Source organism: Solanum verrucosum, unplaced genomic scaffold (genome assembly GCF_900185275.1).
Source record: "Solanum verrucosum unplaced genomic scaffold, falcon-dt-bn FXZP01000144.1, whole genome shotgun sequence".
Taxonomy (NCBI): Eukaryota; Viridiplantae; Streptophyta; class Magnoliopsida; order Solanales; family Solanaceae; genus Solanum; species Solanum verrucosum.
In genome coordinates, this window is record NW_026020773.1 from 535,406 (window position 1) to 551,828 (window position 16,423).

The 16,423-nt window shown below is 34.4% G+C and overlaps 2 protein-coding genes across 4 annotated transcripts; both read left to right on the plus strand.

Annotated features, from left to right (window-relative positions):
• Window positions 1–875: 875 nt before the first annotated feature.
• On the plus strand, window positions 876–7,099 carry LOC125813027 (probable inactive histone-lysine N-methyltransferase SUVR2). Of its 3 annotated transcripts, none has more exons than XM_049492518.1 (5): window positions 876–984; window positions 4,251–4,483; window positions 4,844–4,879; window positions 4,986–5,415; window positions 6,403–7,099. In XM_049492518.1, the coding sequence occupies exons 2-5, from the start codon at window positions 4,301–4,303 to the stop codon at window positions 6,813–6,815; spliced, it is 1,062 nt and encodes a 353-aa protein (XP_049348475.1). In that variant the 5' UTR covers window positions 876–984; window positions 4,251–4,300; the 3' UTR covers window positions 6,816–7,099. The 3 variants fall into 3 exon arrangements, with proteins under 3 accessions (XP_049348475.1, XP_049348477.1, XP_049348474.1); XM_049492520.1 differs by lacking the exon at window positions 876–984 and adding an exon at window positions 2,382–2,525 and having other exon boundaries at window positions 6,403–6,861; XM_049492517.1 differs by lacking the exon at window positions 876–984 and having other exon boundaries at window positions 4,130–4,483.
• Window positions 7,100–11,549: 4,450 nt separating this feature from the next.
• Window positions 11,550–15,388, plus strand: LOC125812907 (uncharacterized). Its single transcript, XM_049492374.1, has 5 exons — window positions 11,550–12,124; window positions 12,875–13,687; window positions 14,102–14,362; window positions 14,448–14,558; window positions 14,674–15,388. The coding sequence occupies exons 1-5, from the start codon at window positions 11,795–11,797 to the stop codon at window positions 15,127–15,129; spliced, it is 1,971 nt and encodes a 656-aa protein (XP_049348331.1). The 5' UTR covers window positions 11,550–11,794; the 3' UTR covers window positions 15,130–15,388.
• The last annotated feature ends 1,035 nt before the right edge of the window (window positions 15,389–16,423 follow it).

Genomic DNA, 16,423 nt, shown 5'->3' on the forward strand with positions numbered 1-16,423 from the left:
AATTTATAAGTCATCAATTTCTTTTAACAATATCTTTTTAATCAATTTTTCTTTCTATAATTTCATAGTATTTTCTTCTTCTAACTTTTTTTCAATTCTAAAACCTTGCTAAACTTATTTAATATATTTATCATTTGTTTTTCTTAATAAATGACTAACCTAATAAATTAAATTAAACAAACTATAAAACCGACATTTATTTATTATCTTTCGAATATACATTATAATATCAGTAATGCAATTTTTACACATTTTTAAAGCATTTTGACGATTTTCAAAGTAACATATAATTGGATCAACACTATTTAAATTTTTTATTTTTAAAAAAAGAAAGTAAAACATGACAAAATAAAAGAAAAAACACAAAAATCTTAAAAAGGCTCGATGAAGCAGAACTTAAACGCAACATGAGATGGCAAGTTAAATTTAGTAGGTTAAAATTAATATCTTCGTTCTCCATCTCGCCCTGTTATTTTTATCTTGTGATTTTTATGTGTTTGATTTTTTATACTTTAAACCTCATTTACAGAGATTCTGGGTTCGCCACTATCTCATATACATCAAATCACACGAAATACATAGACATAAATATATCAAGTCTGATTCACATATATTCATGAGATATATAGACAAATTTCGTTCGTCTCTCTTTTGTGCTCGCTCGCCTTTCTCTCTATTTCAGTATATTTAATAACAAAAAAACATGTATCTAACATGAAATTATTAGTTGGTATCAATAAAACTTCACATAAACTAAAACGAAGAAAATAATGAAATTTGCTTATAATCTATGCTCTCGAGAATACTCTACACTCTCTAGACCCTAGTCCACGCGTCAAATTCTCAAGAAGAAATATTTCTCTCGTGTTCTCTTTCTCCTTTTCCATATACTGAAATTCTCCGCCCTGCCTTCCACTTTCTCTCTGCAAATCTAATCTCTCTCTCCGCCATTGCTGTTTTTGGAATCTAAGCTCATTTTCCATGGTAACAAAAAACTCTTTCTCAAATTTTATATACATTATTCAGTATCAGCAAATTCAGATACAGAATCAGTATCGAAAATTTTAGTTTATATGTTTTAAATCATGTAAATTTTTGGTTTATGTGGAAAATCTCAGTAGCGCATTTGGTTGACTGAATATCTGAACTTTCATTTTGTGAGTGACGGTTCGATTACTCATCTCTCATCTTGTAATTTCCTATCTCATTTGCCCCAATTTTTTTTGAAAAAATAAAATAAAATAATTTTTTAGTTTATAATTCTGAATAAATTATTCATAGTTTGAGTCGAAGTTATTGGGTTTTGTTGAACCTTTAACTGCTCAGTTCCCGCCCCCCCCCCCCCCCCCCTTCAAAATGGGTTATGGGAAATGGGAGAGGATTGAGGTGAAAATTTAGGTAGTCAAACAACTGAGCTACTAAGATTGGCTACTGTACTCACTGTTTTGTTTAATTTTGTAACTGAAAAAAGTTCCAATTGAGAGTGTGTGTGTGTTGTAGACTGTATCCACACCACTCTGTTTGAGTATGTGGTTTTATTTTTCTTTAATTAGTAAGTGTAAAAATTAACTGAAGTTTTTCATATCCTGTGACGTCGATTTTCATCTCGACATGTTTTTTTCTTGTTTTTGGATTGTGGGTATTTGTTTTCTTTAGGGTTTGTTGCCTTTGGATTGCTGTTTGGTAGAATTTTATTGACTTGCAGTTTTGGGTGAATTTTATTGACTTGCAGTTTGAGAGTTGCTTTTAATTTTAGTAGGCGTTTGCCATAGATTCCTAATATTTTTCACTTTATTGGGAATTTATGGAGTTGTGTTGGGTTATACTTTTTGCTAAGAATATTTCGAAGATTTTTCATGCTTAGATGTAGTTAAATACAACTTCAAAAGTGAAAAGTGAATTGGAAAACGGATTATAAATTGTGTTCCAAATTTGATATACAACTTCAAGTTGGTTTTGGAATTTAAATGGCCAAGTACTGATTTTCAAATGTAGTGAGAAACTATTCCGGAAGAAGTGAATATTTTTTTGGCTAAACGGATATCTGTTGTGGTGTTTTAGGAGTATTCTTGTGCATGAATTGCCATGTTTTTGTTCTCCTTTGATAATACTTTTATCATTTATTTAGGTAGAAATGAATTTCGCATGACTTGCTATTCTTCAATGCTCCTACAGTTTTACAGTTTGGGTGAATTTGCCATGTTTATCAATTATAAGAATAGCTTTGGAATTTGGATTTTATTTTCCCAGAGGTGTCAAAGTGATTTTGTGGCTGCATTGTGTGTCTATATGCTGTGGATTTTTAGGAGAATTGTTGTGCATAATTTACCATGTGTTTGTTTCCCTCTAATTGTACCTTCTTTTTGTTAAATAAAGGTGATGTAGGAGCCAACTTGTGTGCCCCACGGCTAATCCCACGGGTTACCTGCTGCCTCCCGTCAAGAGAGGTAAAGGTAACCTTGCTCGCCAAGACTTACGCAGATTGAGGAATCCACCCCGACTCTGCGGGAATTCGTGTAATCGAGGTTGTTACTCTAGCTCTTAGATCACTTTGCCACTGGGTGATTCTTCTTTAATGTTGTGCAGTATTTTCAGTTATGGCAATTTGATTGTTCTAATAACCTTAAAAGTCAAATTCCTTGAAATTGCTTTTTGCTGCGTGTGGATGAAATTTTAGTTTTAGCTGTGAGAGATGCTCGGAAAGACCTTCATGTTTTTCTTATGTTTTTCCATGTCGGTAATATGTTAGATTCAGAGCATGTTAGCATTGTTTATGTTTAATAATGATTTAGTGATAATATGGTGGTGTTAGTTGGTAGTTTCATCATAAATTTGCATCTCTCTTTTACAATGAATTGAGAATTTGTGTGTGCCAAGGTTGTAACTCTTTACTCTTATTAAGGCATACATACTTATTGTCCACTATTAAATCTACTTATTAGTTACTATCCTATGTTTTCATCTTCTATCCCTAATTAGGCTGCCTAAATCCTTGGTCGGACTTGCTGGGAAATAGCTCCTGTTTGAAAAAAGAACCATTTGGCTGAATGAATGCTATCATCAAGCATGGTTAGGTCCTACATGCAAAATAAAACTCTCCAGTAGCATTGCCCTGGTGTCATATCTGGCTTGGCTGAACTCTGGGGAACTTGCTGCCCTTGGCAGACATGTTTTTTTTAGTCGTAAATGGCAATAGCAATTACATGTAATATAAGTTCCACATGACAGCTTTATGAGCACTCGAGTATTTAAATGACATTTAAACATGTGTATCTATACGTAAACATCTTGTTTGCATTTCAAGAAAGCTGACAATCCAGAATGAACTTTTAGCTAATGGAGGAGCAAAGATATCTAGAGGGATATTTGTCCGTAACTGGATTACAACCTAAAACTTCTTTAAAAGTACCTGTCCTTTGACGTGTATAGACTCCTCGTTGGATCATGGATGAATAAAGTTGAGACTAGGTTCAGCATTGTTAGAAGAGAATGAAACTAGATAGTAGATTTGTTAAGATTTTATTCTTGTCTGCTTGTGCTCCTAACCACTTTCTTTAGAAGGTAAGAGAAGCTTGCAGTATTATTTCAAAGACTTAGAATCTTCAGCCGTCTTTATATGCCAGTAGGAACTTCTAGCAAGTTCCTAGTACTTTTTTTTCCTTCTTATTTTGTATTAGTCTGTCTGGGGATGAGCTTAGATGGAGCGACATGGTCAATGAGGATTCATCTAACCGACCCCAACTTGCTTGAGATTGAGGCATAGCTGTTGTTCTTGTTATTGTTGAAGATTCGTCACCCATATGGAAGCAATCTTACTAGTGCACTGGATGATGTAAACATAACCTATCATGTTTGAAATTTTGCTTATAAATTTATAAATATTGTTCAGTTTTCTCTCTTGAAGGACTTTCTTTCATGTTTGATACTATACCTTCTACAGGAGTGGCATAAAGCTGTAGATGTCTTGGACTAATTCAGCCTTTAAATATTCTTGTGGTCCTAGTGTTGAATTTTCAAAAGCCAGCTGATGGAGGAAACATCCCCATCAGCTTTATGTGACTGTCCTACAGACTTACCTTGGAAGTAATTTATTTTCTATCACAATCATTATGCGACTGTTTGGATTAGCTATTATATATGGGTATTCATGGCCTCATTTATGTGTCTTTGGTGTTACGGCTGTGTAATTTTGTTGGCTATCTTGCATTTTGTATTCCTGTGCCTTTCTCAAGCAGATGATGTCAATGCAGGCTCCGTGACTAATTTGAAAGCTGCTATCTTAAATCAGTTTGGATTAGCAATGCCTCCAAACCCTAGGGTCGATCGTGCCTTTCGTTCTATGAAAGCTCTCGGGATTTCTGGAGAGAAGGTGAAGCCAGTGTTGAAGAATCTTTTAAGATTGTATAACAAAAATTGGGACCTTATAGAAGCGGAGAACTACAGGGTCCTCGCCGATGCAATATTTGATGATGATGAAGCAAAGGTGCTAGCTTCCTTCATTTAGTACACTTCTGTTTCTCTTCCCTTTTAGTGAGTACTCCCTCTTCTTCGTTTTTGGGGGCGTTTTATTAGGCATGGAGTTTAAGAAAGGAAGGAGGACTTTTGGAATATGCCGTCTTAAACATGGCATGACATTTCTGTGGCTATTAAATCATGCAATTAAGGTTAAAAATTAGAAGTTTGTAGTTAAACTGTTGCCAAATATAGAAATATGTCATTCTTTTTGGAACACACTAAACAGGAAAGAGTGACATAAAATGGAACAGAGGGAGTACTTTGTTTTCAGTTGTCTGCTGTATCTTTCATTTGAGCTAATTTGCTGACATGCTTTCTTTGCTTTCAGGATGCAGAAAGTAAAAAGTCAACTGAGGATACCGAAGTAATGGCCTAATCTTGTTCTTGCTTAGTGGCTACTGTATGATATGACATTTTTCTTAAGTCTCTTTACTCACCTTTACTTCCTTGCATTTTCCGGTTTCCTTCAGCAAGAGGCTCTGGTGCAAGATGAGCCTGAACCACCTCTGAAAAGGCAGCGCTTAAAAAATCAATCAAGTCAACCAAATGAGTCTCTTGAATCTCAATTGCAAAACCAGTCACCTAGTGTTTTTGATTCCCCTCAGTCCATGGGCAATGAATCACAGCCTGGATCACGCCCATCACTTGATAGAAACAAAGGAAAGCAGCCCATGTTTTCTGACTCATTAGTACCACAGGAAGGATTGCCTTCATCTCAGCCTTCTGACGTGGACAAGAGCCTTCCGGTTCCCAGGAGAGCTGGATCTACTTCTGGTTCTGGCATCCCAGTGTCACCTACGAAGGATGCTATTGCTAATCACACTTTTATCAAACCTAAGGATGAGCCAATCACTGATGACCTGCCACGTCTTGAAGTTCCTGTTGCCATCATCCGCCCAGGTAGAGACTTATCTCATTTTTATTCTTATGATTCAATCTTGTGATGGTAAATTAAGTGTTGGAAGGAGGTACTCTTTTAGTTTTATGTGTGCTCTTGCGGTTGGTGAAGATGGAACAATACCTTCTTCAAGAACAAGATTGCTTTGCTCTGCAAATTTTGTTTTCAAGGCACCAGCTTCATACTATATGATGTCCTTAAAGTCAAAATTGACTTTGTCGAAGCAGTATTTCAGGATCACTTCTAAGCCTTGAGTGCTTCCAAAATTCCCCAATTCTTCCACTGAATATCAAATTTCCTATTTGCCTATCCAACTTCAAGAATTGGTTGGGTTATCCATATCCATGTGTCCTTGTCACCAACTGTACAGGAAGTATTCCAAGCTATTCAGGAATGTTAAAGAAACGTGGAAAGTCGCTAATTGTGATTATGAAGGCGGTATCTTTTTGTGCATGTCATCGTTGTGCAAGGATACATCTTAGTAGCTTACCCTCCCAGACCCTACTTGTGGGATTACACTGGGCATTTGTTGTATCCTCGCACACAGGCAATGCTAATCTTTTCTTGCGGGACACAGTTACTTGGGCTAAAATGAGCTAAAAAGCGGGTCATAACCCAAGCCTAATTCTAACAAAGTTTTAAATTCTTTGCTCTTTTATAATTTTCTAAGCACGTAAATACTATTTTTTTTCTTTACTATGGTTATATATAACATCAAATAAAAAAACTAAAATATTTTGACAAGGTTCCTCATGAGTCAATTTGGCCTACATATCAACCCAATTTTTAAATGGGTTGAGCTAACAAACTTGGGCAGGTCATGTTTTCATGTGTTGATTTGGTCTCCCCTAGATGTGCCCCGAAGGACATTATGAATGCCGTATGCTTGATCACTATTAGTAATAGTTTTTGTTTGTGTTTTAACTTCGGTACAAGGCCTACGTGGTGTGTCTTTTGCTTTTTTGAGAGCATGTGATCTGCATTTGCAGGTTCATCAAGTAAAGGGAAGTCTTCAGTTGCAAGCGGTTCAAAAGGTAGACAAGATGATGGTAACTCATCGGCCACTGTAGTTGAAGCAGATACAAATGATGGAAATCCACCTAGTCCAGGAGTAGCTAATGGCAAGCCTGAAACAAACACGGTTAAACCTTCTTCCGCCCTGGAGATAGCTTCCTCACAATCTGGAGAGGTGAAAATTATCTTGAACTATGGCTCGGTTCTTGGAAGATCAGATTTCCACATGCCTACTCTTGATGCAGTGGTGAAGTTGATGGACGATAAATGTCTGAAAGAATACAAAGAACTTGATCCTAATTTTTCCGTGATGAGGATCATGACAGACATTTGTCAGTGCTTCTGGGAGATGAGCAGTGAATCAACAAATAAATCATCTGACGAGTGAACGAAATATGTCCTATGAAAGCATGGAGAGGGAAGGAACGAGACAAGTTAACTTTGCATGACTTACATTGGGCTAACAACATTGTGTTAAGCTCAAATTGAGCTTAATACATCTTCCTAGAATTCTCCTGTTTCTCTTTTCTGTGTTCTTTTATGTATCCATTTGGTATTAGAACTCCCTTTTTTCGACGTTAAGAAGTTCCCTTTTCAGAGAGGAGGAAAATGTGTAAATGTGTTGGTGAAAAACCTGTGTTCTTGAAAATTAAGACATATTTCCCTCCTTTACAAATGGTTCAACTATGTTTTTTTTCTTTCTTCTTTGCTTGGTCATTCACCCAATATCCGTGTCTAGTACGGAGACGATCAAAGAGGCAGCAAAATAGGAACTTTCGATCAGGGAGAGCTCAACAAGGTCGAGACCAAGATGATGGATATTCCAAGGAAGATCGGCCTCTAGCCCTTAAATGATGAATTTGTCTTCAAAAAACCCCGACCTCGGTAGAAAACTAACGGCAGGGCTCTCATTAACACTATTGAAGACGTAGCCGAATATATAAACTATTATACCTTCTAATGTATACTGATGAAAGCGGTTTAAACATTCCTGCTCAGCATTCGAGTCTGATTAAGATTATTTCCATTCTTGGGGCACGACTTGAGACCTCTAAGGTTCTGATTAAGAACGGTGGGATTCTAGCCATTTCACTAGAACCCATGTTGGTGCGACTATATTCATATTTCACTAGAACCCATGTTGGTGCGACTATATTCATATGTGAATGGGGGAAGTTTAGTTTGTTGCTTTTATATTTTCTTTGCTTTATTTAAGCAGTTTGGTTAGAGATGAGACTTTTGTCTTTAGTTTTTCCGTTTAGTTCATGGAATAAGGTGGAATATTTTAGGCAGAGATGATAATGGGGCGGGACGGGGTGGGTTTAAGGCTATGTGGGGCGGGCGGATGCGGGATGGGGTGGGTTTAAGGCTATGTGGGACGGGGCGGGTTGAAGTGAGTTTTTTTTAAACTAATGCGGGCAAGTTGTGGGTATATGTAATTTTATGTGGATTCAAATTTAATTTTAACTTTTTACATGTTATAAGAGTAATCAAACATTATTTATTAAGATAATTTTTTTAAAGCTACTGAAATATTCAAAATAGTAAATGAAAATGGTTCAATAAAAAATAATATAATTTTTTACATGTTTCCCAATTGACCTCTAAAAAATAATTTTTTAAGTCACTATTCTATTAAATTAATACAACTTAATGAAAAAATGAATTTATTTTTAGTATCAAACTTAACTATAAAAAGAAAATATTGAAAAAAATTATGTGGGGCGGGTTTAAGCAGAGTAGATCTATGCGGGGCAAGTTGAAAATGAAAAAAATTTGTCATGTGGGGTGGGGTGGATTGAAAATTTTGAGGTTAAGCTCAACCCCCCGCCCTGCACCCCATTGCCATCGCTAGTTTTATGATTAATTTTGAAATTAAATTTTTACTTTATTAAGAATTTATATCTCAAATTTGATTTTATTTTATCATACCTAAAATGTGAGACGAATTAGCAGTAGGATTATAATTATGTGATAAGTTTTTTCCTAATCAAGGGATCCCCAAATTTAAACTATTCACATTTTGTCAATTTAATAGTGAAATTATAAAATGTTATTATTACCTTTTGAACTATTAACATTTTGTATCTAAAAGCTCATTAGCCTAGTGTGTTATAAATAAGGGAAAATTGTATATAATATCAAACTATTAATTCAAGTTAAATGCTATAAACATAGTTTGATTTAATTGTATTCCATAACAAATTGTTGCTATTTCGCCTCTCTCTGGTGAATCTCGCTCGCCACTCTCATTCTCGCTGGGCAGTCTTGCTCGCCTCTCTCGCTTTTATACAAACACAAATTTATAAAATGCGTTTGTGTTTGTATAAAGCGAGAGAAAATTGTATATATACATATATTTTTGTTCCTCTCTCTCCCCTCTCCCAGATCTCGCTCGCCTTTCTCACTTTATACAAACACAAATGTATACATTGCGTTTGTGCTTGTATAAAGTGAGAAAAAATGTATATACAAGTACAAATGCATGTATTTTCGTCCTGTACACTTATAATTATACAAATACGATATTTTCCTGTCCAGTTTTCTTTTGTCTTTCTCTCTTTATACAAACACAGATTATACAATTTATTCTTTTGTATATGCATACCGAAACAGATTATACAATTGTTTCTTTTGTATATATGTATAGCGAAATAGCCATAGCAAACATAAAGGATGCTATGAAGTGCAATTATGCAAACTATAGCCATAATATACAAATATGATTTTTGTGTTTGCTATATGTGAAAGTTTCTATATTAATAAAGGAGTCGTCGATTTTTATTTTTTAGTTTTTTATATAAAAAAAACTAAGATTTAGTTTGCTATATTTTTTTATATTTTATATTTAAATAAATTTATTAATTTAATTCTTTAGTCAAATCTAGTAAAAGGAAGTACTAACTTGTGAGGTCTTAGATTTATTTGAAAATGTTTTTCACAATTATGTAAAATAATAGTATTATTTTTCATAAAGAATCTCAACGAAAGTACCTAAAATTATATAAAAAACAAAAGCTAAGAATCATTATTTTTTAAAATTGGGAGAAAATAGAAGTTCATGTAATCAATCAATTAAGCTATTAAGATTCTCCGAAGAGAAATGAAAAAAAAAAAAAAAGAAGGGAAGAAACAAATTGAAGAAAAGATACTCGTGCCTTATTTTAGATGCAGTCGATCCATATTATTCGTTGGCTAACTCATTTTTTATTTGCACTAAATATGAGCGGGTTAAGTATTTTATATGTTATTTCCTTTGTCCAATAATATTTGTCCATTATTAACTTTACACATTTCTTAAGAAACTATAAATAAAAGAGTAATGTTATATTTATATCATCCTTTGCCTTTGAATATAATAAATATAACGTCTTGAAAAATGTAATAGAGAAATGATTATAATTAAATAATAAGGGTAAATTAGGAACTAAGTGTAAAATCATTCATTGATTTCATAAAGTTGACAATTATTGTTGGATATCCTAAAATAGTATAGTGGATAATTTTTGTTGGACGAAGGGAGTTTCAACTAATTTATGATCCGTCCATATTCGATTTGACCTATTCACTTGTTATTCTTCCTTTTCCTATGTTTATATGTATTTCATACAATACTTATATACAAACTAGTTGAAAGCCTTATCTAAGTAAAATTGTAGTTGCTAGTTCAGGTACCGGTGGAAACTTCGATTTTCAGGGACAGGAGAATTTTCCAACTAAGCCCAGTTATGATTAGAAAATAGGACAAAAAAAGTATTTATATGACATTTTACGTTCAACTTTTTATTTCTCTCTTTTTTTTCCTGAAGATTTTATGCGGCTTTCTAAGTCAAGATGTTCTACGTCAACAATATCTTAATTCACCCAACTCATATCAATTTTTTTTAAAATAATTATTTTCTTGTAATTTATCTAATATTAAATAAATTAATAAATATTTTTTAATTATAGTATTTGGGATCAATAAAAACACTTATTTAGTCGAATTATTCCACCTTATAAATAAAAATGAATTAAATAAATCAAAATAAGTTAAATAATGAATAGAGAAAAATATCAATACGCCAAGCTTCAACAATATAAATAAGACTCATATTCATTCGAGCATCTAGTTTACTAAGTTTGACTCAATTACTTATTACCATTTAGATAGTCTTGAAGCCCTAATCCCTTCTCCTCATTTCTTGTCTACTCTAAATTGTCGCCGCTGTAAATTTTCTAACAACACTGATTGAAAATCATCATGGTCGGTCGACAACCTTCATTCATTTTCCAATTACACCTATTGAATCGTCTCTTCTCATCTAGATTCAAAATCCCCAAAATTCATTTCATTCTCAAATTCGTGAAGTTGTGTTCATCTCCGCCGCACAAAAGTTACATAAATAAACAGATCTTGAATGGATCTATCACTTGACATCGGTTTCAGTATGGAACTCCGGCAACCAACTGTTATATCACATTCTTTGAAGAAGAATTTGATAAAAATCAATCTCCGTCTTCAGATTTTTGAATTACATGATGATTTTTCTCATTTTTCATATGCGATTGTAAGTAACATTTAACTCGTTATCTTTCTTTTCTTTTTAGATTGCTGAATAAAATCCAACTAACATCCAATCGTATATACTCAACTATGTACATTATACAATCACTAAAAAATCTTTAGTTTATAAATCCACTTGTCTCTTATCCTTGGTCAAGAAAAGGATAAACCTAAATTGAATTTCTCCAAATACAAAATTTACCTATAGAACCATCAATTTCACTAGATAACTATATTTTTATATATGATTATACAAAATATATACTTTTTATACCATATATATGCGCAATATATAAATAATGTACAAATATGTAAAATAGTATATGTACAATTTTTACATCATATAACATAGATTTTAACGAAAAATAAAAGAATTCTAGCTCGAGAAAGAAGATAAAAGAAAAGAACTTTACGAAATTCAGTATAAACATATATTAGCTATTTTAGATTTAAAATTTTATTGGGCTATGTAAATTATTTGTTTGGACAGTATTATGTAAATTGTAATAATTCACTAATCATATTTTCGTGGGCTAATTTTTTTATTTTTTCATCTTATTTTTATTTTTTTACTGGACTTTCATCCCTGAAAAAAAGCCCTCAAAAATCAGGTTTTCCTACAAAAACCCTCTCTTTCCTCCTCCATTGTTAATCTTCATGTTGTTGTTCTCAAATTGGCTCTGAAAATTGGCGAAAAATTCAATCTTTTTGAGTTTTTTTTTTTGTGAGAATTTGCACGAAAAAAGTTTTGAGTGAGTTGTGTAATCGAAGAAAAAGTGGCAAGTCAAGGGTTTAATTCAGCGGTTTGGACTCTTTTGAGTATGCAATCTTCTCAAAAAGTCGAAATGGAAGTGGAGAATTCTTCTCCGAATTTGAATTTGCCGGAATCCAAATCGCCGGTGGTGAAAAAGGGTCAAGTTTCCAGTGAAAGAAGAACCCGATCTCAAACGGGTGCTGTTCGTAGGGAGCCTCTGAAAAAAGCCCTAAATTTTATCAGTAAGAAATCGAGGGTATATGGGAAAAATCAGGTGAAAAAATCGAAAAAGAGGAAGCGGTTGAAGAATGCTGATGCGGGTGTTGTTGCTTTACCCAAAAGGAGGAAGGGGAATGATGATGAAGCGATGGAGAAAGCTTTGGTCGTGGATTTGGAGGTACTTTTCAGTTTTTTTTATTGTTTTTTGTTGTGTATCATTTGTATACATATGATGTATATGATGAGTATATTTATTTGTGTGTGTATATGTGTATATGATGTGTGTATAGATGATATATTTGTGTATATGATGTGTGTATCTGTTCTTCGATCGGAAACTCTACCCTCCCTAGTCCCCCTTGTAGTGGGATTACGCTGGTATGTTGTTGTTGTCTGTGCGCGTATATGTGTATATGATGTGTGTGTCTAATAGGTATACATTTGTTCAGATTGAAGTTTGTGTATTCAAATCCTTCTGAGTTGTGTGTTTATGATGTGTGTGTCGAATTGTTACACATTTGTCAAGACTGAAGTGTTCAATTGTAACAAGACTGTGTTCTTGTTACTATTGAACACTTCAATCTTAACAAATGTGTAACAATTCGACACACACATCATAAACACACAACAGTACAATAGGGACTGTATAAATAATATATTTGTGTGTATAATGTGTGTCTAATAGGTACACATTTGTTAAGACTTGAAGTGTTCAATATGAACAAGTATGAGTTTTTGTGTCAAAATTAAAGACGCAGACATGTTTAGTGGCTGTGTACCACTTAACCTACATATTATACTGTGTAAAAAGGGGATACAAAGCCGTTTATATGTACTATTTGTTGTACTTTTGAATTGTACATGAACAGTACAACATATCTTACAACTTTCTTGTATATTAACATATATTTGTATCATTGTCATGTAGCCTGGGGAGTTTTGTGCTCGACCGGTCAGGCGCTACCACCCAAGGGTTGGGGCACAAACTAATGTTGATGCTGTTAAGTTGTTGAATGAGAAGTTGGATGCTAAGCAGATTCAGATGTTCAGGGAAACCTGTTTCGGGCATTTCCTTGATTTGCCTCCAGTAGTGGTACAACATCAGTTGGCACACTCCCTATTGTTGAGGGAGGTGGTTGAGGAGGAAGAGGATGCGCTATGGATATCAATGAAAAATGTCAGTCTGCGATTTGGGCTTGTTGAGTTTGGGATTATCACCGGGTTAAAGTGTACTGGTGATGCTTATAAATGCTGTGATTCCGATGGAACGGGCCAGTTAATGAATACATACTTTTCTGAACTTACCAGGGTGCCTAAGCAATCCTTAATTGAATGCTTCCATAATAAGAGATGGAAATCTGATGAGGATGCAGTCAAGATTGCTGTCCTGTATTTCATTCACACATTTCTGTTCTCCACTGTGAGTCGTAAACATATCTCAAGGGATGATTTTGAGCTCGTTGACAGTGGTGCATATGAAACATATCCTTGGGGGAAAGCTGTCTTTAAAGCCACACTGAAGTCTGTGAAGGGGAAGTTGCAGGGGAAGCCTTCGATGTACAGGCTTGGTGGATTACCATTGGCATTCCAGTGTTGGTTTTATGAGTGCTGCCCTTATGTTAATAATAAGATTGCTTTCCGAGTTGATGACAAAGTGCCCCGCATACTTAGTTGGAAAGTTACAAAGCAGCCAAGTTTTAAGGAGTTGTTGGATGGAATTTTCAGGCTGAGTCAGGATCAGGTAATTGGAAAGTACAGTCATTTATTTTTTTATTGTATTAACATATACACTTGATATACCATTCATGCACTCACTAATGTAGGATTTCTTTTCAGTTCAAAAATATGTACTAATGGTATATTTCTAGTATGTGATAATGTTTATACATGTAGTTACCATTAATATACCAGCTTAGAATGGAATATCTATGGTGTATTCAAAGTTTATCAAACAATGTTAATTATGAATCATTTTAGTCTCTTCTCGTGCTAATGTTTTCTTGTTTAGGTTATTTTTCTAGTATATTATGTATAACATTTTGTTATACACGATTTTAGGTGGGTATATCTGTGGTGTATCCAAAGTTTATTACACATTATTAATTATGAACCGATGTACATTTATTGTCTACTGATGTTAACGGTTTTTATGTAGTTGAAGCTGAGGAATATATCTCCGACAGAATTTGAGAAAACAACACTTGGCTTACCTGAATCAACTGAAAATGAAAGGGTTAATGAGGTGGCATCTGGAGATGTTAATCTTAGCGATGAAGACACTAGCAATCCACCTCCTCAAGCAAGTAGGAAGCAGCTTAAAACCAAACGTAATCCCCCCTTGAACAATGATGACTGGAGCACCGAGTTGAAAAGACTGTCTGACGGACAGTCGGAGTTGAAGAGTGAGATTCAGATGGTATGGATACTTATGGCTATTCTAGTTTAACATTTGAATTTTCATACATAAACAGTCGTTTAACCTTGTTTTTATGTTTCACTAGCTCAACAAGGAGTTTGCATCGCTCAATGACTGCATGAAGGCATCCTTCACAAATGTTTTTAAAGCCATCAAGTCTCTGTCGAAGAAACAAATAGAAAAGACTGCTTCCGAGGTAATGGGAAAAGTAGGATATCCTTTTATTGTTCACTGGATTGCACCTACATTATATGCTTTTTTTTTGGCATATACTTGAAAATAACGATGTTTTTTGTCTTCTTTTTGAACAGCTTGATGGAGGAAATGACCCCCATGACAGACATGGCGACAGCAATTCTAGTGAGTTTAGTAATAGTGAAGACAATGGTGGTGAAGGGCAAGAGCCTGGTAAGGACTCTATTGGTGACAAGGACAATAATGAGAAAGTGAAAGAAGGTGCTATTGGTGATGTTAAGGATGGGAAGGAACTTGGAGATCCTGTGGAAGAGGTTGAAAAGATGGACGTATCTGAGTCTCAGATTCCTCCAGATAATTGCGCGGTTTCAGATCACATCACACCAGAACAGTTGACACAACCAAGCCATCCCACACCAGTTCTTGAGTCACCACAGGTGAACCAAGATGACACTGGCGTTGAAGGTTCTTCCAAGAAGCCGAGCAATGTTGTTGATAATGCTGATTATAGTCTGTTGACTGAGTTTGATAAGTGGGTTGCTGACGAAGGGATGAAGAAACAAAGCAAGTAAAGATGATTGTTTCAGTTTAGCATAGAGAGGGAAGAATTAGACTGGTTCAGTTGGCAGTTTTACATTGAGCAAACGACTTTTGCGTTTGCTCTTCTCCTGTTGTGTTTTTATTTATGCTACCTTAAACACCGTTAAAAACGTTCTTTGCTTTATCGTAGGAAAAACAAAGGTTGGAAAAAGTGTATTATGTTGGTGAACCTGTGTTGATAATCTGGTTTTGACATAATAGTTGAGGTACCATTTCCCTCCTTGACAAAGGCTCTTCCAGTATTCAGGTTTAAACAAACAGGAGACTTGGCTATCATATTCACCTGTGATTGATGTCCAGTTGAGTTTGTAGCTTTTTCTTATTATTCTCTGCATAATTTAAGCCTTGATATTTGCTCCGAGAAATCTTTGTTTTTCTTTATATCAGAAACAATTTCTCTACCCTCAAAGGTAGTGGTAAGGTCAACATACATCCTACCTTTTCATGTTTCACTTATGAAATTACACTGTGTATGATGTTGTTACCCTTTCCATACTTCACACAGGGTATGTTATTAAATCTTTGTTTTCTTTAATATCTCTCCTTCATATGTGCCTTCTTATGTCAACAGCAATGATAGAAAGCAACAGAACAAACCATTTTTCACTCATTTATAAGATCAATAATGAAGGAATTGTTGCTTTCCAGTGCGGTGTAATCAACAACTCAAACCTATGAAGGGAAGGATTGAAGTTCTATCTCGAATCCACAGAATGAGTAGTTTTTGTATCGAAAACCGCTCTTAGATCAGGTTCCTTTGTAATCCTTTTATCCCATTAGGTTGATCGGACATTTTTTTCATTCTTCAACTGTTCATTAGTTGCCTTTTCAAAGTCAACCTATTCGGTTACCTTTGAATATACACCAAATAGAGTTTCACCCTAAGGCTTTTAGATATCATAACAAAAACTTAGATAGATGTATATAGAATTAGCCAAATCATCTGAAGCATGAACAAAATAAGCAAGATGGGGCGCTGAGCCACATGCTTATAGTGAAATTGTCATGTTGCTCGTCTTTTTTTTTCCTTCTAATTATTCTCTCACAACTTTATTTGTTAGACAATTCGATTCAGGTGAAATCAATTGGGGCCTCCTAAATTTATCATTAAATTTTATTTGAACGCTCAAAACTATGATATATTCCAACTGAGTACCTAAACAGATAATGCAGTGTTTCTATACACTTTCGACTTAAATTTTTTTAAAAACTTTTGCACGTGTTCTCAAGCACTCATTACTTAAGAAAATTAATAAAGTTCATCTC